This window comes from Osmerus mordax, chromosome 13 (assembly GCF_038355195.1).
Source record: "Osmerus mordax isolate fOsmMor3 chromosome 13, fOsmMor3.pri, whole genome shotgun sequence".
In the NCBI taxonomy this organism is placed as follows: domain Eukaryota; kingdom Metazoa; phylum Chordata; class Actinopteri; order Osmeriformes; family Osmeridae; genus Osmerus; species Osmerus mordax.
Window position 1 is genome coordinate 15,619,866 of NC_090062.1, and position 25,306 is coordinate 15,645,171.

At 48.8% G+C, this 25,306-nt stretch overlaps 1 protein-coding gene across 1 annotated transcript in view; it reads left to right on the forward strand.

Moving 5' to 3' along the window:
* Positions 1 to 25,306, forward strand: part of LOC136955514 (ADAMTS-like protein 3) — a 92,864-nt gene that overhangs the window by 54,028 nt on the left and 13,530 nt on the right. Inside the window, exons 4-6 of the mRNA XM_067249230.1 lie at positions 17,607 to 17,734; positions 22,781 to 22,826; positions 24,082 to 24,318. Of these exons, the coding sequence (XP_067105331.1) occupies positions 17,607 to 17,734; positions 22,781 to 22,826; positions 24,082 to 24,318 (411 nt within the window). The remainder of the gene's footprint in view (positions 1 to 17,606; positions 17,735 to 22,780; positions 22,827 to 24,081; positions 24,319 to 25,306) is intronic.

The window sequence follows — 25,306 nt, forward strand, 5'->3', positions numbered from 1 at the left end:
GCTGCTAACAAGTGGTTGGAAACTCTTTCTCAGTCCGCTGTAAGAGGATTCAATGTGCTCACAGGTTTATCCTTCCGCACGCTTCATTCCATCACTCTGCTGAGATCTGGATGGGAGAGATGGGATTATTTACTTGTCGTTAATATTCACTGTATGACTTCAGTCGCCGAAAGAGATGTTTTTTTATCTACGCCTGCAAGTCGCCAGATGCGAACCATCAATTTTTAATACAGTTTATCAAGACGTTTACTTAAAGAAATAATATCCGATGTTTTTTTTTCGTGTGTGAGTGTGTGTGTGTGTGTGCACCAGTGGGTGCCAAAGACAATGCAGGGACCTCCCTCCTGGAGGGTCCAGGCTAGAAGAGGGAAGTCAGGGTTGAGGGGGCAGGGGGCATTTTTCCAGACCAGACTAATTAAAAGCACTAAAACACTTGACCCCATTAACTACTAATGTAACCTTCCTCCTCCTCTTTCTCTTTCTACTCTTTCTCTTCTTCCACCCCTTCCTACTCCACTCTTCATCCTCCTTTCATTTACTTTCTCGTCCTCTTCTTCAGTCCCAGCAGTCCCACCACCCGGAGCTCACAGCTCACATAACTCACACTCTCCCTCCCTCTGTTCTCTTCTTCTTCCTCTCCTCTCCCTCTCTCCCTCCCTCTCTCCTTCTTCCCCTCTCTCCCTCCCCTGTGCCCCTGTCTCTCTCCCTCTCTCTCTCCTTCTTCCTCTCCCTCCCCTGTGCCCCTGTCTCTCTCCCTCTCTCTCTCCTTCTTCCTCTCTCTCCCTCCCCTGTGCCCCTGTCTCTCTCCCTCTCTCTCTCCTTCTTCCTCTCTCTCCCTCCCCTGTGCCCCTGTCTCTCTCCCTCTCTCTCTCCTTCTTCCTCTCTCTCCCTCCCCTGTGCCCCTGTCTCTCTCCCTCTCTCTCTCCTTCTTCCTCTCTGTCTCCCTCCCCTGTGCCCCTGTCTCTCTCCCTCTCTCTCGGTCTCTCTCCCCTCATACCCCCTCCAGTTTTCCCTCCCTCCATCCCTCCGTCGTCTCCATCTCGCTGGAATGCTTTGTAATTAGAAGGAACGATCCCTTCCTCGCAAAGATTATTTTTATTCGCTGTTATTTTTACCCTCCTCTCTTCCTCTTTTTTTTCTCTCGCTTCCTTGTGTGTATTTTCTCTTGTAAGAGTTAATTAGCACCAACGGTGTCTCTCTCCTGGTCCAACTATGGTAAAAACAGCCGTATATGAAGCCTAACCCATATACGTTTGGGTTTCCATACAGATTTGAATCGGATATGTGTTTGCTTTATCTCTCCATAATCACACTCCTTCTTTGCTTTCACCCCCCAGGCCCATAGCCAGGCACAGACTATCTTGTCACATTATTTTCATGAGACGAAGTAGGAGTTTAGTTTACTGCTTCCCTTGGAAGACAATACACAGTATAGGTGTTGAAGAGGGTCCATACAGAGTCCATACCGAGTCCATACAGAGTCCATGCAGAGTCCATGCAGAGTCCATACAGAGTCCATACAAAGTCCATGCAGAGTCCATACAGAGTCCATGCAGAGTCCATGCAGAGTCCATACAGAGTCCATACAGAGTCCATACAGTCCATGCAGAGTCCATACAGAGTCCATACAGAGTCCATACAGAGTCCATACAGTCCATACAGAGTCCATACAGAGTCCATGCAGTCCATACAGAGTCCATGCAGAGTCCATGCAGAGTCCATGCAGAGTCCATACAGAGTCCATGCAGAGTCCATACAGAGTCCATACAGAGTCCATACAGAGTCCCATACAGAGTCTATGCAGCTCGACTGTGACTCCAGGACTTCAGTGTTCAGAGAGTTTATACGGAGTAGAGCAGAGTAGGACAGAGCAAAGCAGAGATAAGCACAACAAAACTGGGCTGCGTTTCCCAATAACGATGGATCGTAGCAACGATCGAGCAAAAACAAAACCATCGGCTAATCTATGCGCTTTGAAGAGCTACGAATTTTCAAGAGACACTGGCTACGACGTTTTTGGGAACGGCCCGTAAAACTAAGATTCTAAAAACTATGGATTCTACGATCAACTTAAGCTTACAACGCTTTCGCCCTGGTTGTTTCTGCGGGGGGACACACACTCTCTGTCTCCTTCTCACACACACACACACTCTGTCTCCTTCTCACACACACACACACACACACACACACACACACACACACACACACACACACACACACACACACTCTCTCTCCTTCTCACACACACACACTCTCTGTCTCATTCTCACACACACACACTCTCTCTCCTTCTCTCACACACACACACTCTCTCTCCTTCTCTCACACACACACTCTCTCTCCTTCTCACACACACTCACACACACACACACACACACACACACACACTCACAGAGGCTGGGCATATACTTCAACATAATAGTGATGCTTGTTCAAATAAACAGGTGTAATCACCAGCGCTTCAGGCGCTCCCCCCTGCTCGCCACTGCTTTCGTCCTTTTAGCAGCAAGCCTTTTGTCAAGAGCATTAGTGCTCTTAACGCACACCGTTGTACTGTATAAATCAGCTAATGGTATAAGAGGTTTAAATATGAGAGGGAACTCCTGTAAGCTAGCATGGAAGGCAAGTGTTGAGTCACACAGAAGCTGGGATGAAAGTTCCACTGGAGGGAGATGCTTTTGTGTTGAGCTGTCCTGGGTGTTGTGGTGTGTGTGTGTTGGGGTGTGTGTTGGGGTGTTGGGGTGTGTGTGTGTTGGGGTGTGTGTGTGTTGGGGTGTGTGTGTGTATTTTTGTGTGTTGTGTGTTGGGGTGTCCTGTGTGTGTTGGGATGTCTTGTGGGTGTTGGGGTATCCTGTGGGTGTTGTTGTGTTGTGTGTGTATGTGTGTGTGTGTGTGTGTGTGTGTTGGGCCTGGTTGATCGGATGCTGATCCTCAGCTCTCTGTAGCTGGATGGCCTGAACCTGCTCCTGCTAAAGGAAACATACAGTTCATCCATTAATAACTGCTCTTGTAAGCCAGCCAATGTTGCTGGGATAGTCAGCCAATAACAGTGTAAACATACACACACACACAGTCACACACACACCGTCACACACACACACAGTCACACACACACCGTCACACACACACACAGTCACACACACACCGTCACACACACACACAGTCACACACACACCGTCACACACACACACAGTCACACACACACCGTCACACACACACACAGTCACACACACACCGTCACACACACACACAGTCACGCACAGTCTCACACGTGCACCTTTATTTCCTCACGGATGGACTTGGCTGAGGCTGTGTTGCTGTTGCTAAGGCCCGGTAAACAATTATGAGAGGACACATGGCTGATTAGGACAGAGTACATAAATATATATATAAACGTATATAAATATCTATTCATAAATATACATGTGGTGGGGCAGATACTAGGTCACCCTCAGTCACCCTGAAAGCTTTCCTACAGACCAGTGTGTGTGTGTGTGTGTGTGGGGGGGGGGGGGGTGAGTGTGTGTATGAGTGGATGTGTGTGTGTGTGTGCGTGTATCACCTGTTGAGGCCCGAGCTAATGTTAGTGTCGTAACCCAGCGTGTAAATGACCCCTGAACCGCAGGGATCCCATCCTCCTGGAAACACCACCGCACCACGCAGATGTAGAGCTGACAGGAGCAGAGGGAGCACGGCTCATCCAGAGTGAAGCGTTATTAGGAGTCCATTCTGTTTCTTTAATGTCTATGATCAGAACAGCCAGTGACCTGTGACGCCCTGGCATATTTGCGGTTGTATTAATCAATGGGGGGTTCCTGGGAGATTTCTGTTCTAATTGGAGCTGTGGATGTCTGGGTGGGAGACCAGCTTCCTTCCTGTGGCAGAATGGAAGCTGCTGATTGGGCAGCCCTTGGGACATTGGAGATGTGATTGGGCGTGTGCTTTCAGCCAGTGTATTTTGTGTGTGCGTCTGTGTGTGTGTGTGTGTACATGTTTGTGTTTGTGTGTGTGTTCATCTGTGTGTGTGTGTGCTCTATTCAGAGCCTCATCAGAGTGCAGGCCGTGCAGGGCTCCCTGCTCTCTCGTGAGCCTCAGAGCTCATTTCCTCCACAAACTATTGTTGTACCTCCCCAGGGGTCTCTCTCTCTCTATCTCTCCCTCCCTCTTTTTCTCCCTCTCACCCTCTCTCTCTCTCTCTCTCTCTCTCTCTCCCTTCCTTTATTCCTCCCTCCTCCCTATCTTGTACACCCCCAGCTTCAGATCTGGCTTCTCAAGATGGTTTTATCAGCGAGAAGCTACCAGAGACGGCCTCATAGTGAAATGTCCCATCCCCCCCCTCCCAGGACCTTCTCCTCTCCCGCGTGTCTTGGCCTCCCAGGACCTTCTCCTCTCCCGCGTGTCTTGGCCTCCCAGGACCTTCTCCTCTCCCGCGTGTCTTGGCCTCCCAGGACCTTCTCCTCTCCCGCGTGTCTTGGCCTCCCAGGACCTTCTCCTCTCCCGCGTGTCTTGGCCTCCCAGGACCTTCTCCTCTCCCGCGTGTCTTGGCCTCCCAGGACCTTCTCCTCTCCCGCGTGTCTTGGCCTCCCAGGACCTTCTCCTCTCCCGCGTGTCTTGGCCTCCCAGGACCTTCTCCTCTCCCGCGTGTCTTGGCCTCCCAGGACCTTCTCCTCTCCCGCGTGTCTTGGCCTCCCAGGACCTTCTCCTCTCCCGCGTGTCTTGGCCTCCCAGGACCTTCTCCTCTCCCGCGTGTCTTGGCCTCCCAGGACCTTCTCCTCTCCCGCGTGTCTTGGCCTCCCAGGACCTTCTCCTCTCCCGCGTGTCTTGGCCTCCCAGGACCTTCTCCTCTCCCGCGTGTCTTGGCCTCCCAGGACCTTCTCCTCTCCCGCGTGTCTTGGCCTCCCAGGACCTTCTCCTCTCCCGCGTGTCTTGGCCTCCCAGGACCTTCTCCTCTCCCGCGTGTCTTGGCCTCCCAGGACCTTCTCCTCTCCCGCGTGTCTTGGCCTCCCAGGACCTTCTCCTCTCCCGCGTGTCTTGGCCTCCCAGGACCTTCTCCTCTCCCGCGTGTCTTGGCCTCCCAGGACCTTCTCCTCTCCCGCGTGTCTTGGCCTCCCAGGACCTTCTCCTCTCCCGCGTGTCTTGGCCTCCCAGGACCTTCTCCTCTCCCGCGTGTCTTGGCCTCCCAGGACCTTCTCCTCTCCCGCGTGTCTTGGCCTCCCAGGACCTTCTCCTCTCCCGCGTGTCTTGGCCTCCCAGGACCTTCTCCTCTCCCGCGTGTCTTGGCCTCCCAGGACCTTCTCCTCTCCCGCGTGTCTTGGCCTCCCAGGACCTTCTCCTCTCCCGCGTGTCTTGGCCTCCCAGGACCTTCTCCTCTCCCGCGTGTCTTGGCCTCCCAGGACCTTCTCCTCTCCCGCGTGTCTTGGCCTCCCAGGACCTTCTCCTCTCCCGCGTGTCTTGGCCTCCCAGGACCTTCTCCTCTCCCGCGTGTCTTGGCCTCCCAGGACCTTCTCCTCTCCCGCGTGTCTTGGCCTCCCAGGACCTTCTCCTCTCCCGCGTGTCTTGGCCTCCCAGGACCTTCTCCTCTCCCGCGTGTCTTGGCCTCCCAGGACCTTCTCCTCTCCCGCGTGTCTTGGCCTCCCAGGACCTTCTCCTCTCCCGCGTGTCTTGGCCTCCCAGGACCTTCTCCTCTCCCGCGTGTCTTGGCCTCCCAGGACCTTCTCCTCTCCCGCGTGTCTTGGCCTCCCAGGACCTTCTCCTCTCCCGCGTGTCTTGGCCTCCCAGGACCTTCTCCTCTCCCGCGTGTCTTGGCCTCCCAGGACCTTCTCCTCTCCCGCGTGTCTTGGCCTCCCAGGACCTTCTCCTCTCCCGCGTGTCTTGGCCTCCCAGGACCTTCTCCTCTCCCGCGTGTCTTGGCCTCCCAGGACCTTCTCCTCTCCCGCGTGTCTTGGCCTCCCAGGACCTTCTCCTCTCCCGCGTGTCTTGGCCTCCCAGGACCTTCTCCTCTCCCGCGTGTCTTGGCCTCCCAGGACCTTCTCCTCTCCCGCGTGTCTTGGCCTCCCAGGACCTTCTCCTCTCCCGCGTGTCTTGGCCTCCCAGGACCTTCTCCTCTCCCGCGTGTCTTGGCCTCCCAGGACCTTCTCCTCTCCCGCGTGTCTTGGCCTCCCAGGACCTTCTCCTCTCCCGCGTGTCTTGGCCTCCCAGGACCTTCTCCTCTCCCGCGTGTCTTGGCCTCCCAGGACCTTCTCCTCTCCCGCGTGTCTTGGCCTCCCAGGACCTTCTCCTCTCCCGCGTGTCTTGGCCTCCCAGGACCTTCTCCTCTCCCGCGTGTCTTGGCCTCCCAGGACCTTCTCCTCTCCCGCGTGTCTTGGCCTCCCAGGGCCCTTCCCTCTCTCCAGAGTGTCACCAGGGACTTAAAGTTGGCTGACAGCTCAGGAGGTTTAGGGGTATCAGAGAGAGGCTTAACATGTTCCTCTATCTGAGGAAAATGGGAACAACTCCAGTTTTAATCAGGATTATAGTCTTTCATATTCTAGAATGAAAGGCAGCAGAACGGTTCTGCCGCCCATAAGGAAGTTGTTTCAAATCCCCTCAAAGTAAGTTCAATACCAGACCAAGTTTTCGTTTCTATTAATATTTTCCTTGTTGGGCTCTGTGGCTGTTTGGACCCAGAGTGGGGGAGGGGGGGGGGGGCTGAGGGGTGTGCAAGGAGGAGGGAGGGGTGTGGTCTCTCTCTCTCTCTCTCTCTCTCTCTCTCTCTCTCTCTCTCTCTCTCTCTCTCTCTCTCCTCCCTCCCTCCCTCCCTCCCTCCCTCCCTCCCTCCCTCCCTCCCTCCCTCCCTCCCTCCCTCCCTCCCTCCCTCTCTCTCTCTCTCTCTCTCTCTCTCTCTCTCTCTCTCTCTCTCTCTCTCTCCCTCCCTCCCTCCCTCCCTCCCTCCCTCCCTCCCTCCCTCTCTCTCTCTCTCTCTCTCTCTCTCTCGGTAGGAGGGGTGTGTAAGTGTGCGCTGGAGGCTGGGAGACCCTAGGTCTAGAGCCTAATGTGTTTGGATGGCAGGACGAACACAGCAGGGGCTGCACTGGGAGCCTCCCTGGCCAACACAGACAGGAGCACAGACAGGAGTGGCACAACTGGAAATACAATATGTCTGGCTCTGACTGGGACACGCACACAAAGCCACACATACACACAAAGCCATGCATACAGACAGAGATGCAGACAATTATGCACACACACACACACACACACACACACACAAGGCCACAGATACAGACAAGAGATGCTGACAATTACACACACACACACACACACACACACACACACACACACACACACACACACACACACACACACACACACACACACACACACACAGACTGACAGACACCAATGGAAACAGAGGTGCAGACATGCCTGGCAGTGGAAAAGTACTGGCCAGTCTGACTACATGGGGTCCCAGACCACACCAGTCCCATTCCTATTTAACTTTAGAGATGTGGAAAATGTGCCTAATGTATAATGATGACATGTCTTATCCTCATGCTTGGCAGCTGAAGTCTGGACACCAGACATGATCATATAGATTTCTGAAAGCTGTCTCCATGTTTGGACGTTCTGACACATTGTATGTACAAGTAGCTTCAGTTCAGCATTCATATGACTATGTAATGATGAGAACAGTTTGTGGATAAAAGTAAAAACAGTTAGAAAATAATACGATTCATAAAGGATTTTGAAACAGCAAGGGTAACCCAGATAATCACATTAGATCCGCATCAGATATGACAGAATCTCTGAACCCACCTCAGATTAGTGAGAACAAGCTGTCATCAGCTCTACTTTAAACGCAGCCACGATGCAGAGTAAGCTACAGCAGCAGAATATAGCTGCAGAATAACTGTAAACACACAACCCAAGTATTGTATTATAAATTCTCAATAATGGTGGTGCAGAGGTTCTGAGTGAAGGCAGCCTTCGGCCATGTGTCCACATAGAGAAGCTTGTGAGGAATCTAATAGGAAGCTAATGGATGTTTAATGGCTGGCAGTGGTTCTTGTGGTCCAGCGGTAGAGCAGCTTTTACTGCAAGACTTCCACAGCAGGTACCTGGTGTAACACACTCCAATGAAGACTGATCTTCCAGCCTTCTCTAATGATGTTATTATGCTAGGTGGCTAACACCAGGCTGGAACAATGGCCGGATTGTGGTGGATGTGTTCTTCTGGTGGCTGGGCCTGGCTGGCTGTGTGTCGCTGGCCCCATGCCAGAGCGAGGGTGGGGACTGGGATGAAGCTGGAGGGATGGAGCCTGGTGCCGTGGGGGCGGAGCTGGCATCCAACCCTAGCAGGAAGGCCTCACTGTCGTCATGTGTGGTCAGGTGGCTGAGCGGTTGAGGAATCGGGCTAGTAATCTGAAGGTTGCCAGTTCGATTCCCGGCCGTGTCAAATGACGTTGTGTCCTTGGGCAAGGCACTTCACCCTACTTGCCTCGGGGGGAATGTCCCTGTACTTACTGTAAGTCGCTCTGGATAAGAGCGTCTGCTAAAATGACTAAATGTGGTCACTTCTGTTGTGGGTTAGAGAGGTCTGCAGAGTCTGACCTGAGAGGTTCCCTCCTGCAGCTTGATCAGATTCAGAGCAAGGACTTGGCCATGATGTCAGTTAGTGATGATGATGATGGAGCACGCTAGTGATGATGAAGATTCACTAGGTTAAACTTACTGATCACCAGGAAACTTCTTCTTCTTCTGATGAAAAGATGTTTGGACATCCTAGTACATCCCTGACCTGGGGAGAAAACAGAACAACTCAGGACACAGTGTTGTGGAGAGCACTCGACCTACACAGTCATTTGTATGCCTTTGGGAGCGTATTCTCTGTCCATCATCTCCCTCATCCGGAAGAGAAGTTGAGATAATGAGCTTCGTAGTTACCGGAGATGTTACGTGATCGTGCAGAGCTTGCAGGATTCCAGGCTCCTACTGCACAGGCTCCTACTGTGTGAAAGTGCTCCAGAGAGCTTTTGTCTGTTGGTTGACTTCACACAGTTCTAGCACAGTCTAGGACAAACACAAGGACAGACGCGATGGGAAAAGCATTTTGACACTCTGATCCATATCCTCGGTGGGATATTTGGTATCAATTAGACTTTTGTTTCTGTCAGAGTCACATTCATGAGAAAACAGTGTCAAAACTCAGCCAGAACATTCTGTAAACCTGGTCACCAGTGACTAATCACACAATTACCTCCAGACTCCTCTGTCTGCACTGACAAACGATTTACTGAAAGAGCCTCCTATTTCTCACAAACACAGTTTACGTTTCTTTCCCCTGCCTTTGGAATTACTGCGGGACAAATTAGCGACGAGGGAATTAGCGAGCAGAAGCTAGCCAAGCTAGCAGACCCCCAGGGCACTGGCCGCTGACCAAATGTTTGGACCTACCAAATGACTGATGGGCAGTGGGTGGTGAACAGAGGCTGAGGGCAAGCTGTACGTGTGTGTGTGTGTTGCTTACATTCCTTTACCTTTGCAGAGGTCTGTACCAAATCCAAGGTAGCCCCAGTAATTGGCCACCCTGGCTGCCCGTCATGGTGTGCCCAAGGTTAGTCATGCCGGACTAATGATGACATGAAGAATATGAGTAGAAAGCAGAACCTTCACACTGACCCAGGAGCCTGGAGGCTGGCCAGTTCACAGGAGACAAGCTGACCTCACAACACAACCTTGCACTTTGTTCTGTGTGTTCAATCACCTCCATAACCTCCCCCCCCCATCAGATAACTCTTAAGATCTGAAACCAACTGTGCACATACACACATCACGCCATCAAATATCCAATTAGTCCTGAAATTACGCCAGACTATCACATATGCATAACAAAGGATTCAGGGTCAAGGAGTTTGTGTGAAGTTTGTTTTGCTGACACTAAGCAGGACTAGCCAGTGGGTTGGATAGTGTGCTAAGCAGCTTCCCTCTGCTCCCTCTACTCCAGTGTTCTGGTTTCTGGTTTCATCTGTTTGTAGTGGAACCCTGGAGGGAGATACCTAGACCTATATAACACACTCTGATGGAACTCCACTTGTGTATATATGTGAGTCATCTAGTTATCGCTTATATTTCCCCCCTCAGAGCACATACAGTACACATCTAGGTGTGTACTGTGAGTGTGGATGATGCCTCTGTGACGGAGTCTCTATCTGGGATGGCTGCGGACATATACAGGGTTGTTAGTACAGCTCCTCTAAATTCTCCTGCTGCTCGTGAAACTAGGTGCAGAGTTCTGCAGCAGAGTTTATAGTCTCTCACTGGGTAAAATCTCTCTCTCCCTCTTTCCCACTCCCTCTCCACCCTCTTGCCATGTGTTCATTTCCTAAGGTAGGATCACGGAGTGCTCGTCGCTCTGGGAGTGGAAGATCATTAAAAGCGGTTAGAGAATCGGGCTAGTAATCAGAAGGTCGCCGGTTCGATTCCCGGCCGTGTAAAATGACTATGTGTCCTTGGGCAAGGCACTTCACCTTACTTGCCTCGGGGGGGAATGTCCCTGTACTTACTGTAAGTCGCTCTGGATAAGAGCGTCTGCTAAATGACTAAATATAATACAAATATAAATATATAAAAGTCAACGAAGGACAAAATGTATATTTTCCGGCTGCTAGTCCAGCTAGCTACTTGAAACAAAATGGACACTGTGTGCAGCCTTAGGACCAGTAAGGTTTAGTTCAATTACGAGCTTTCATAGTGAGTGTGACAGGTGTACATTTACATTTAGTCATTTAGCAGACGCTCTTATCCAGAGCGACTTACAGTAAGTACAGGGACATTCCCCCGAGGCAAGTAGGGTGAAGTGCCTTGCCCAAGGACACAACGTCAGTTGGCATGACCGGGAATCGAACTGGCAACCTTCGGATTACTAGCCCGACTCCCTCACCGCTCAGCCAACTGACTCCCAGGTGTAGAGTATAGCAACAGCGTCCAGCCTCACTGTAAGGCCGAGGTAGAGGGTTAAGGCCCTTGCACACTGAGGGCGAAATTTTCGTATGCGTTTTTTTGCAATCGTCAGCCTCAACATTCGGTGGCTCTGAATTGACAAAAACTATCAAAATGCTGGCTATGGATGCGAATACGCAGAAAATTGAACCCGATCCGAACTTTTTTATGTCAATGCCTCCGAAAGCTTCGGAGGCATTGACATAACGTGAGGTCCTATAAATTTTTTAACGTGCGAACATTTCGGATACGAATTTCGGACTCAGTGTGCAATGGCCTTTACTGCTGGGTGACAGTGCAAAGCTTTAAGGGGATACAGTGGAGGGATTTTGGGAGGGTTTCAGAACTTGCGGCATGTTATTGGGAACAACAGGCTTTCATAAGCTGGAGAAAGGAGGATAGTGAGAGAATGTGTGTGCGTTTGTCTGTGTTTGAGAGTAAGCAAGTGTGTGCGTGAGCCTGTGTGTGTGTGTGTGTGTGTGTGTTTGTGTGTGAGCCTGTGCGTGTGTGTGTGTGTGTTTGTGTGTGAGCCTGTGCGTGTGTGTGTGTGTGTTACGGGCTTGAGGAAGAGAAAGTTGAGGTGATTTATGAGTCAGTCGGTGGGACTATCCCTCTGAGTCTGAAATAGAACTAGCTGACGACCTAACCACAGATGTGCATAGAATGTAAAAGCCATATTAAACCAATATTTGTCTAAGTCTGAAGTGTAGCTCACTGCTTCCCATTATGATTAGAGACAGGAGGGGAGGGGGGAGGGGTAGGGTGGATTCCTTTTTTTAGCCATAATGATCATTTCTCTTTGAACAGCGAGCAGTTCATCAAGCCTTACAAGCAAAGGCACTCCTTCACGCACACACACACGAACATCCACACTCACTGATTGATGTTTGACCTCCTGTTGTGATGTGGGTACTAAAGAAAGCGTAAATATTCTTGCAGATATCCACAGCATAATTGCCTAGTTAATATGTCTATTATAATGCAGACTCATCACTGTTTACCAGACCCCTCTCCCCTCCTCCTGTGTGCTCAGCCACAGGACCGATGAAGCCTCATTGTGTTGAGGTATTTATTGCAGCTACTTTTTATTAGATTCTTATGACAATTGATATCCTTCTAGAGCAGAGAGATGAAGCTGAGTGTGTGTCAGGAAGTTAAGTAAGTAAGTAAGTAAGACTTTATTTATATAGCACATTTCATACAAGAATTGTAGCTCAAGGTGCTTTACATAAAATCAATAAAAACAATAATACAAGTGATAAATAATTCAAACAATAATACAAATCCCAATAAGATCTCTGTTCAAGAGAGAAACAACTTTAAAAAGTAGGAAAACCCTTTTGAGATAAAATTACTTAAATGCTTCGGTAAAAAGGTAGGTTTTAAGCTGTCTTTTAAAAATGTCTAGAGTGTTAGCTTCCCTAATATTTATGGGTAATTTGTTCCATAGTTTTGGGGAGTTAAATAGGATCCACCAGGATGCCTCTCTCTCTATGCAAGTCAGAGACATCATGTTTTGTATTTTAAAAGGCATTGAATACTTAATATTGAAATTTAAACACCACCGAATTTGGTTTTGAATTCACCTCTTAAAAATCAGATCAAAAACGTACTTTACTGTTCAAGTTTCGAATGGTGAAATTCAGATCCCAAAAATTCTAACCCAAAAAATCTGAAAAGATTCAAGAAAAATTCAGATACCACAAGATTTTCTAAGCAAAGAAATTTGAGGCAAAAAAATTTGAATGCAAATTCACTTCTCCGGGAAGGGTCCGACTGCAGACCTCTCTCCTCAGGCCCCTCTCATCCAGGTGTAGCTGCAGGCAGTCATACATGCAGATCAGTCATACAGTCACAGCCTGGGGTCTGAGGAGAGAGGTCTGGTCGGAGAAAAGCAATACCTTCCCTTCCCTCCACCATCACCTTCTTCCCTTTCTCCTTCTCTCCCTCCATCTTCTCTCCCTCCATCTTCTCTCCCTTCCTCCTTCCCTCCCTCCATCTTCTCTCCTCATACTTTCTCACCTTCCACCTTCTCTCACCTCCATCTTTCTAACTCTGACCTGCAGTTTGGGTATAGGAAGAAAAAAAAATCTAGATTTCTGATTTCTAGAAGAGCATATACCTATTGGCATACCAATACCAGTCTGAATAACATACAAACTGTAAGTTATGAAGGACCTACATTTGATGCTGTCCATCTTTAGGTGGACTGGCATTAAACCAATTAAAACTGGGGGAAAAAGAGGACAGATCAGCTCACATCCACTGTGTGTGTACGCACGCACACACGTGTGTGTGTACCTGGTTCTGGCTGGCTGTAAGAAGAGAATGATGAGCCGAACAGCCCGAGGCAGAGTGGAGCTGTCAGTCTCCATGTGGCTGTTTGGTTTGGCTAGCAGGCTAGCAGCTGGGATGAAGGTGAGTGTTCTCTACCTCTCTGCCACCTGACAGACAGGTATGAAGCCCAGCTGTCTCTCGAGCGCAGCGGGATGCGGCCTGCTCTCTGACACTCAGACAGAGGCAGAAAGAAACGAGAGACCGGAGAGAGGAGAGTAAGTAGAAGGAGAGGGTAGGAGAGGGGTAAGAGGAGAGGGGAGAGTAGGTAGGAGAAGAGGGGAGAGGGTAGGAGAGAGGGAAGAGGAGAGGAGAGAGTAGGTAGGAGAAGAGGGGAGAGGGTAGGAGAGAGGGAAGAGGAGAGGAGAGAGTAGGTAGGAGAAGAGGGGAGAGGGTAGGAGAGAGGGAAGAGGAGAGGGGAGAGTAGGTAGGAGAAGACGGGACAGGGTAGGAGAGAGGGAAGAGGAGAGGGTAGAGTAGGTAGGAGAAGAGGGGAGAGGGTAGGAGAGAGGGAAGAGGAGAGGGTAGGAGAGGGGGAAGAGGAGAGGGGAGAGAAGGTACTGCAGGAGATATGGAGATAAGATGGTGGAAAGGGTATAATACATGAGAAAAAATTGGATATACAGACGGATTAAGAAAGAGAGAAGTGAAGAGAGGGACTGTCTCCTCCACATTGTGAAAGGGAGAGTAATGACGCTCATTGAAGGCCGGTGGTTAAGGAGCACACTGTCAAGTTAGGCATCAGTCACAGGACAAACACAGATGTTGGCCTTTTGTTTGGCCATGTCCTGTTAAGTCACAGAGAAAGCTTGGGTTTCAGTTTACTCTCTCACGGTTGTGTGGAGACGGAACACACTTACACATTCAGACACATCTGGAACTCACATTTAATTATACAAAAATCTGAGTGATTCCCTCTGGGTGATTGTGTAACTACATTTGTAGCCGTTAGCTAGCCAAGCTAAAGCAGTAACTACATCTGAAGACATTCGGTTTATAGAGCCCTGGTTGTACTATCATGCCCGGGATGTAACGACCTGGTGCTGCGGTTACCGCCCACCATCTAATTACTAGCTTTTCGGTGGAATAGCTGGGTAAGGATTTGTTTCTGAAATGCGGTCTTTGCTTGCAGTCAAGAGGACGCATGCCAGAACCACAGTGTGGGCAAGGGAGGGAGGAAGCGATACTGACCAGCAAAGCAATGACACCTGTCACACTGTGACAGAGGGACAGGTAGCAGGGCAGGAGATGGTTGCCGGGAAGGAGACGGTTGCCGGGCAGGAGACGGTTGCCGGGCAGGCAGGAGATGGTTGGTTATCACACTGCTAGGACTTCAGTTAAGATAAACGGGAGACTGGTCTGGTTTCCTTGTTCAGTTATGCTGTTGTGAGCAACAAGGGGAATGGAACCAGATGATAAACCCCAGGATGTGGTGTGGAGCCTGCAGAAGGGATGGGGTGCAGCAATAAAATAGGTATGGCCAGGGGAACACTGAAACACACAGAGCATACATGGCACACTTATGCATCCGGAAATAATGATTTAATCCACACGCTCAAATATACAGCAGTTTAACATTTCTCATTCCACCTGCCAGCTATTTCCCCTCAGTAGGAGTTGTTAGTCAGGAAAACAAGTGATGCAAGACTGTTTACCAAACCTGAAACTTTCAGAGTCCTGAAGTCTGATATGACTTTCTGCATCATCTCCCTGGAGTCTCTCTCTCTCGCTTTTCCCCTCTCTTTTTCTCTCTCTCTGCTGTGTGGTGACGGTGTGTTTTTATGGGCAGTCTTGATAATCTAGCCAGTCCAAGTGGACACAGAATGCTGATACTGAGTTATGCAGAACTCACACAAAAGACCAAGCCAGTGCTGCCAGCCCAGCAGCCTGGGAGCAGAGATTCTCCTCATACCAATGTTATTACGAAGTCCTGAGTGGATTGAGCACAGCAACAAAGGGTGGTTTCATCCCCACACTGGAACACAAACGTATCTGGTTCAGTCTGGTAGAGGTCCAGTATGGGTGTGGTTTGTTCTGGTAAAGGTTGTGTCTGGTGGGAGGTTGTGTCTGGTGGGAGGTTGTGGTTGTCAGGCAAAGTTTGATCATTCCAAAATCCCAGCACCCCAGATTCCCGATGCAGGACGGGTCCTGTTCACGATGCAGAGAGAGCGAAGGGTTCTGGACAGGTCCTGATCTGACCCAGCCAGCGTCAGGGAGACCTAGTTCTGGAAGCAGAGATGGAATCAAGCCGACAGATGTACGTCAGACGTGTTCATTACGGTTGACCAGGCATAAATATGACTGTCAGGTGAATTCAAGTTTTTCCTGTGTTAGCAGTTTCAGTGAAGCCACGAGATATGGTTGGTGGACAGACTCTGCTCGCTTCTCCAGAAATAACAGCGAGCATAACGTCAATGCATAATTTCTTTTCTGACTCCGGTGACCCGACTGGAGGACACTGTTTTAAAACCCAGGAAGGAGTAGCTCTTTCTCTAAAATAGAGCAACACACACGCACAGACACGCACACACACCACGCACATGCACACGCACGCACACACACGCACGCACACACACGCACACACACCACGCACACACATGCACATGCACGCACACGCACGCACACACACGCACGCACACACACGCACACACACCACGCACACACATGCACACGCACGCACACACACACGCACGCACACGCACACACACGCACACACACGCACGCACACGCACACACACACCACGCACACACATGCACACACACACACGCACACACACACACGCACACGCACGCACACACACACACACACCACACACACACGCACACACACCACGCACACACACCACGCACACACACGCACACACACGCACACACACACACACACGCACACACGCACACACATGCACACAGAGCATCAGATTCCTTCTGTCTCTGGCACCAGGGTCTGCTGTGACATCACTGACCCCGAGGAAGCCAACTTTCCTATTTTTGGTGAGAGCGAGCCAGAAACCCCCCTCCCTCTCTCTCTCTCTCTCTTTTCTTTCTTTCACTCTCGTATTCTTCAAGACCTTTTACAGTGTACACTCACTCACGCACGCACGCAGGCACACACCCACTGTGTGGACCCTGGGGGAGACAGGGGGGTAGCTGAGTAGGACCCTGGATTAGGGGGAGACAGGGAGACTAGCTGATGGTGGGAGAGTCTATCCTGTCTAGAATCTAAGATGCTGCTATCTTTGGAGGATGATGTCATGGTGCTATACAAGGACCAGTCCCTCAGCATCCCGGCTCCACTGGTCTCACTGGTCTCACTGGTTTCACTGGTCCAGTATCCACTGGTTTCACTGGTCTCACTGGTCTCACTGGTCTAGCCTGACCTCTCTGTTTTGATAGCCTGTATGTATCAGTATCAGTCTAGCCCTTTACTGGTCTCATCTCCACTGGTCTCTCTGACTGGGTAATATGATGGGAATATCTTTACATCTGTGGATCCAGGTCATAATAAAAGTTATAGTTCCATGTTCATTTATAACTTCCCCTACTCTGTGTGGTCTGTATCTTTTACTTTCTCCATGTATTTTCTGTCAGATGAATGTGATAGATTTCGATAAAGGGATCTATTGCATTGGATGTGAAGTCTATGGAGATCCTGACAGCGAGAGAACCTACGCGTGCATACCTTACGTGCATGCCTCTCCTAAATGACTCTGCTTGAAAGAAGTCATTTGGGAAGCATATATACATTTCCACATTAGCTCTGTTTCAAACCGCAGAGTGTTATTCTGTGCTTCCCTTGCCAGATAACCCAATCCTTTAATGGTTCTCTGCCCATGTACACTTAACCCCAGCATGGAGGAGAGCAGGGTTATTATGAACTAGCTGTGAACTGTGTCTGTCAAAACCAAATAGTCATATTCATTCTCCGCTGGTCACTCACATTCGGGTGCTAGACCTCCATTTTGTTTCATCCCTTTCTGGCGAATAGATGTTTCCAGTTGGGTCTTCCTGTTTCCTGTTGAGTCTGTTTCCTGTTGTGTCTTTCTGTTTCCTGTGGGGGGGGGGAGGGGGGGTTATATTAACCAGGACAGAAACCAGGACTGTCTGAACCCAGACAATAGTCTCTAGAACCCACAGGGTATGAGATACACATTATCCCCACTAGGACAGTGACAACTTCGGCAGTAACTTGGCTGTTCTGGTGATATCCATCTGTGTCTATCCCCCGGTATAGATGGAGATACCTTGTCCTGCTGTTGAGCATGCGGAGGGTTGACCTGTGTCGTTGTCTCTTGCAGGCGTCCAGGATGACACGCTCTGACGAGGACGGGGACGTCGGCTGGGACGCCTGGGGCACCTGGAGCGACTGCTCACGCACCTGTGGGGGCGGGGCTTCCTACTCCCTACGCAGGTGTCTCAATGGAGGGTCAGTACACACACACACCCACACACACACACAGACATGCACACACACACACACACACAGACATGCACACACACACACACACACACACACACAGACATGCACAGACATGCGCACACACGCCCTACTCCCTGTGCACTTGTCTCAACGGAGGGTCAGTACACACACACACACACACACATACTTACACACATGAACGCACACACACGAGTGCGAACAGACATACATGGAGAAAGGTACAGAGTGACACAGTGTGAAAACCCTGACAGGAACCAGACTCTCCCTATGGAGTCAAGAGTGAGGAGGGGAGAATAGAGAAGATAAGAGGAGAGCAGAAAAGAAATCCGGTGCCATTCTCTATTGAGAAAATGCATTATACATAACTGCAGTCCAGAACTCCAGAAAGAATGAGACGAATATTAATGACGCAAAGCGTTTTTACCATTACTTTGCTGTATGTGTTTGTTCCTTGTAAAACCCTCGTCTTCTGTGTGGACTTGTAAATTGTGTAGATGTTGTGATTACAGTTTGTTCATCTGTCATGTACATCAGAGCCAGCACTCCAGAGAGTTTCTCTCAGCAGGCTGATGGCGATGCTTGTTCAGGAAGTGCTCCACATCACGGCCAATCAGATTCAGACTGCTCCCCTGGCCGCTGTCTTTGGGTTGTGTCCCAGCTGTGGCAGCTCTCCCATTGTTCTTGAACACAGCTCAACCTGCGCATCACCCCTACTGTTGGGACCATCGTAGCCTGCCTGCCAAAGTAGAATTAACAACTGTTTTACTGCACAAGTTTCAACCACACGAACCACACGGGCTACTAAACCTGGATGATTGGCAGAAGGGATTATGGACAGAATTCAGCTTCCTTTGAGGCCGAGAATAAGAAAAACAACTCTATACGCCCACGCGAGCTGTCCATAGAATACAAGCCTGTAGCGCCAGAGATGGGTTCTGTCTATTCTTCCTCCTGTCCTTTTTGAGTAACACTTAGAAGGGTGTTGGATTGATACACATTTTTACATTTTATTCATTTAGCAGACACCTTTATCCGTAGCGTACAGGGATCAGATATGATGCATAGTAGCCACTTTTTTCACTGGTCAGAGTCAAGAAAGGGTCTGTATTCACTAGGCACATCGCTAATCATATCTCAGCATACCAGGCAAGGTAAGATAAAATGAATATGGTATTTGGACTGTCGTGGTGCTTCACTCCAGTTTCGTACGTATTCATACGGACATTCACATATTCAGAATTTATTTGAATATGTAAGGTCACTCACTGTCCTGGACCGCGATTGTTTATTGAATAAGTTAACTTATTGAAGAACCAGATTGACCGACCCGTACACGCTCACTCAATTTGAGTGAGCAAGGCCCAAAGACAACCATGTAGCTACAAGGCATGGATCCTTGTAAATAGAACAAGCAACTACATACTTCTATACTCTTTGCTACAACTGAATTTAACCACAGTGGGCTACACTGAGTCTATACTCTTTGCTGCAACTGAATTAAACCACAGTGGGCTACACTGAGTAACAGCCAATACAAACGGCACTGCGACAGCACAACTAATAACACATTATTTACCTTTACAAGTGCAGAATAGATTGCATTCACTGCACAGCAAAAACCCATGTCTTACTACAGAGCACAAAACGTGGACTTTCCCTCTGGCGTGTTGTTGCTATGAAACGCTTGAAGGGGGCCGCTGCCGGAACAGTTGCTCAACAAATGTTTACTCAATTTATTCAAAAAACAAATATATATATATATGAATCTACACAGCCTTTGCCCCCAGTTTAAAATTAAGGTACTTTTTTTTTTTTTTGCGTTTATATGTTAGGAAAAGTTATAACTTCTGATACCGATGCTGTGTAGGGGTAGGCTTATCTGCTGGTTGTCAATAACATCACAACGATTGGTTCAGAAACTCACTCTCTTGGTTGTTACCTATGATGGTCTTGTTTTTCCTCTGTGGATAGAATTACAGTCTACTTACCCAGGAATGTCTCCTTTTTGCAACAATGGTGGAGATGAATAGCTGTGCAATCAAAACACGTGACCTGTGTGTCTATGCTGGTTGTTTGATGTTTGATGAGATGTCATCTTGCAACTCCTGTAGAGTCTGTGATGTCCGAGCAGAGTAATTCAGACTCCTGCAAGTCTCCCTTAGCAGCAGCAAGTCTGCTAGTGATTTGGGGCTGATTTGTTCAGGATCCACGCAAGGAGATTTACTACGCTGCAATTACAGAAACCTTATTCACCACACAAGCCAGAGTACATCTGTTGTACTTGGATAGGCTGTGTGTGTGTGTGTGTGTGTGTGTGTGTGTGTGTGTGTGTGTGTGTGTGTGTGTGTGTGTAGGTTGTAAGAGGAGAGAAGTGGACAGCTAGTGTGAAAATCTAAACACAGTGTAATATGTGCTGTCTTGTTCCTGTTTCAATCTCAAAACACACCCTCGAGTTAAGGACACACATTAGTTTAACTGACACAGACATCTTCACAAGAACGAACACATATTGAGATCGAGAGCTGGGCTAGTGTATGGCTCCAGTGTTGCTTTTGGAGAGGAGAGAGACAGTGTCCACCTCCCCCCCTCTCCCCGCCACACACAGACACACACAGACACACACAGACACACACAGACACACACACACACAGACACACACAGACACACACAGACACACACACAGACACACACAGACACACACACACACAGACACACACAGACACACACACACACACACACACAGACACACAGAGACACACACAGACACACACAGACACACACACACTTGCTCTATTTTACCCTACACACAGCACCAGGAGGAACTATCTGTCTATAAACATATGTATGCTGTCTATAAAAACATCTGTATGCTGTCTATAAAAACATCTGTATGCTGTGCACACGGTATTCCACTGTTGTATCTACTGTTCTTTATTCTGCTGGTTTGTGTCTGTGTTCAGCATTCTCCCAGGCACACTGACTATGTATATATTGTCTTCTTCAGTACAGGATGAACATGCATTTCAATCTGTTACAGGGACACTCAACAGCAGGGACCTCTTTCTCTTAGCTTCCCTCTGTCTCGCTCTCTCATTCTCTCTCTCTCGCTCTCTCTCTGCTCTCTCTCTCTCTCGCTCTCTCTCGCTCACTCTCTCTCTCGCTCTCTCTCTCTCGCTCTCTCGCTCTCTCTCTCTCGCTTGCTCTCTCTCTCGCTCACTCTCTCTCTCTCTGCTCTCTCTCTCGCTCACTCTCTCTCGCTCTCTCTCTGCTCTCTCTCAATCTCTCTGTCAGCTGTTTAAGTCTTATGTATTCATTAGAAGACAAATAGTGTATATACATACTGTATATACATTTCCACTCTGAAATAATGGTTTTATACACACACACATACATACATACACACACACACACTATGGATGAGTGATTCATACAGGGAAGACTATTAATGGGTTCATTACGGTAATAAGGACGTATTCACACAAGGGCCCTATTTTAACGATCTGAAACGCAAGTATCAAACGCAAAACGCAAGTAACTTTGGGGGCGGGACTCTGGCGCTGTTGCTATTATACCAGCGGGATAAAAAATTGCGTCCGACACAAATCTAAAATGGGTTGGTCTGAGGTAGCAACATTACTCATGGGTGTGGTTTGGGCGTAACGTGCAATAAACCAATCAGAGCGTCATCTAACATTCCATTTAAGAGCAGGCGCGCTTGTTCCATGGCGGATTGCTATTATAATGGCGGATTTGCCAGGCGCAGGCCAGGAGCGGTTCACAGCCGAGGAGGCCGACGTTCTTGTTAGGGCCGTAAAAGATATAGATGTGACATTGTATGGTGATGGGAGAACCCCCCATAAATTAGCTTCGGTTAAACAGGCGTGGGTGTGAATTAAATTTACATGTATTTATTTAGCAGACGCTTTTATCCAAAGCGACTTCCAAGAGAGAGCTTTACAAAAAGTGCATAGGTCAATGATCATAAACAACGAGATAGCCACAAAAAACAATGCGGGAAGCCAAAACATGAGCATACATTGTGATAAGCAACCAAGTAGGCCTACCAATGGGAAGAAATTGCCACAATTGTTACAAATCAAGTTCACATACATAGAGATTTCTAATGAATTTTTTTTTTTGTGCAAGTTCATTCCCTAATTTACCGACGTGCGTCTGTGGAGAGAAAAGTCTGCTGTGCGCCGGGTGCAAAATAGGAATGATACATGCGTCGGTGTACAAAGTCAATTGCGCTGGGTGTAAGATAGGGCCCTTGGTGTCAGTGCTGGTTTTTCATGGACCCAGCTGAAGGACAGTGCTGTGGTCTCTGCTTGCACGTCTGCGCGAATGGGAGACCACTGGACCTTCACACCTCGACAAAGGAGCTGCTGCCAGTTTAGTTCAATGTTATTCTTTGCCAGGGGTGAAAATGTGCACTTTGTGGCAGTTAACAGACACCGGGAGATTGTGTGTCGTTATTGTTGCTAACAAGGTGGAACGGAGTTTGTAGCCTGTCTATACTGTCAAAGGGAAAGTAATTTTATGGTAGAATTTAGAGAGAGAGAGAGAGAGAGAGAGAGAGAGAGAGAGAGAGAGAGAGAGAGAGAGAGAGAGAGAGAGAGAGAGAGAGAGAGAGAGAGAGAGAGAGAGAGAGAGAGAGAGAGAGAGAGAGAGAGAGAGAGAGAGAGAGAGAGAGAGAGAGAGAGAAAGTGTGTGTGTGTAAGAAAGCTATAACCCAGGGTGACTGCTAGGGCTGACTTGACTCCCATTTGAATCTCTTTAAAGGACAAAACCTCTGGTGTTTTAAGAAAACAAGTGAAGAAAATCTTTTTATATAGATTCTTGGTGAGCATTATAAATCTATGTTTGTGGTTTCAACTATGTAGTTTCACATAGTTGTATTTGTGATGAAAGGAATGGGAGTTTTTTTAAATTACTTTAACAATGAATATTTTCAGTCAGGCTTAATTGTTTACTGTTGTTCTGTTGGTTTCAATTAGTTCTAACGATGTTTGGTTCTGCCTTGCTTTCCAGAAAGTGCGAAGGCAACAACATCCGCTACAGAACATGCAGCAACACAGTGAGTATGAGCGTGCAACACAAACACACACACACTGTACACACACACACAAACATGCCCACACCCATAGACATATCTGTAAGTCGCTTTGGATAAAACCATCTGCTAACTGACCTATAAAGTAAACATGCTAAACAGTTCGACAAGTCTTATCAGTGTTCACTTCACTGCTTATACGTATAAAATAATCAGATTCTAGTTGTTCTCATATACAAAAGCTAGTGAGGTCTATTCACAGGTCTGTGACGGTCCACATGGTGAAGTCAACAGCTTTTATTCAGTCCATCAGTGAACAGCACCAGAATAGTCCCCCCATGTTAAAGCTGTTGTATGCGTTAAGCAGGCCAGACCACAGATACACAGCCGGTCTATTCAAAGCAACAGAGACCACCAGCACTATTCCCCCACGTCACGCCACTCCAATCAAGAGAGGAGCCTCCGAATCCTCTCTGCGCTCCACTGAAGTGGTCACGTCTGGAACTAGCGGAGCAGCAATGCTTTCAATCATAGCGAGTGGGAAGAGTTCCCAGTATAATATTTATCCCATGCCTCTCCTGGAGGAGGATAGCGAGGGCCTTCTGTAACCGGCTCGCTGTAGTCAAGGCTGTCTGTTGGCGTTTTGTCTTCCTGCGTGTTAGCGGGTGTGAGGGATGAAGGATTGTATATTTTTCTCTGACTGGGAGAGGACGATGTGCCAGGATTGATGTGTTCAGTAGGAGAGGAGGAGGTGTGCGGTGCCCTGGCTCTACAGCAGGCTGTACAAAGCCAAGGGAACCTTGAATGAAGCCTTGAAGTTGCAGTGTTTCTCAGAACCAGTTTCTGTCGATTAAAAAAAACACCACCTTCAACCAATCTTCCCATTCCTGCCCTCATCCCTTCTCCCCTCTCCCTCTCTCATCCCTTCTTCCCTCTCTATATCTCATCCCTTCTTTCTCTCCCTCTCTCATCACTTCTTCCCTCTCCCTCTCTCATCCCTTCTTCCCTCTATATCTCATCCCTTCTTTCTCTCCCTCTCTCATCCCTTCTTTCTCTCCCTCTCTCATCCCTTCTTCCCTCTCACTATCTCATCCCTTCTTTCTCTCCCTCTCCCATCCTTTCTTCCCTCTCTCTATCTCATCCCTTCTTTCTCTCCCTCTCATCCCTTCTTCCCTCTCTCTATCTCATCCCTTCTTACCTCTCCCATCCCTTCTTTCTCTCCCTCTCTCATCCCTTCTTCCCTCTCTCTATCTCATCCCTTCTTTCTCTCCTCCCTCAGGACTGTCCTCCTGACTCCGGAGACTTTCGTTCCCAACAGTGCTCCGCCCACAATGACATCAAGTACCAGGGCGTGACCTATGAGTGGGTCCCCGTGCCCTATGACCCGGCCACGCCCTGCGCCCTTCACTGCCAGGCCAAGGGGCGGAGTCTCACCGTGGAGCTCGCCCCCAAGGTGCTGGACGGGACTCGTTGCCGTGCCGACGCCTTGGACATGTGCATCAGTGGAGTTTGCCAGGTGAGAGAAATCACTCCTAGGGGAGACTAGTCCCTCCTGCTAGGGGAGACCATGGCTCCTGCTTGAGAGACCATGACTCCAGCTAGAGAGACCATAACTTCAGCTAGACAGACCACAAGGACTCTGGACACCTGCCGTGTTTCCAGATTGTGTCTTCCCCACCCAGGAGAAGCAGCCTGTTCGTGTTGGGTCAGACCACTTCTCCACCATGTAACTCATCAGGATTTCTAACAGAAGTGGTCTAGCCCAGCATCTGAGACTGTCAGAATGACACTCCAGGAAGTGAGCATTTCTACCTCCTCTCCTATCGTCATAAAGACTCCAGGACACCTGGTTTATTCTTAGCGCAGACATTGTTTAATCTGACAGGAGAGTGTGAGGGAGGGGGAGGGAGAGAGAAAAGAAAGTCTACATTTCCACAGTTCTTATTCACCACATCACCTTCATGTAGTTGTCAGTATAATAGTCAGGATCAATACATATGAAGGCTGACAAGAAACACAATCTGCTCTTGGTTTCACCGTCACAGATAATCTGGAAACAATGGATTGTGTCGGTTTAACTCAAATAATGAGGTGTGGGTGTAATGTGAATATACATCATATTTTAGTATACAATACTGCTGGACTGCAGGTGAGTATATCAGGTGGTGTGTGAGTGTAGTTGTGTGTAAGTGTGTGTGTGTGTGTGGTCTTAGTTGTGAGCCTTGGCAGGCGTACATGTGGAGGTGTTCAAGGTTGGTAAACAGTCCCGTGGGATCCACAGGAGACAGAGTCTGGGACGCACTTCTGAACGGCTTCTCACATCCCTCTCATGCACTTCTGGCATTCATTAAATTAGACAAGCATGGCTTTGGCATACAGGGAACATATTTATGATATGAAGTTTTCTCCCAAAACGGTTAATGGGTAATCTGATGTCTTATTGAGCGTGCGTTCATCGAGCTAGAGGTGCTCTCTGTTAGTGTGTCCTCACACTGCCACAAGCA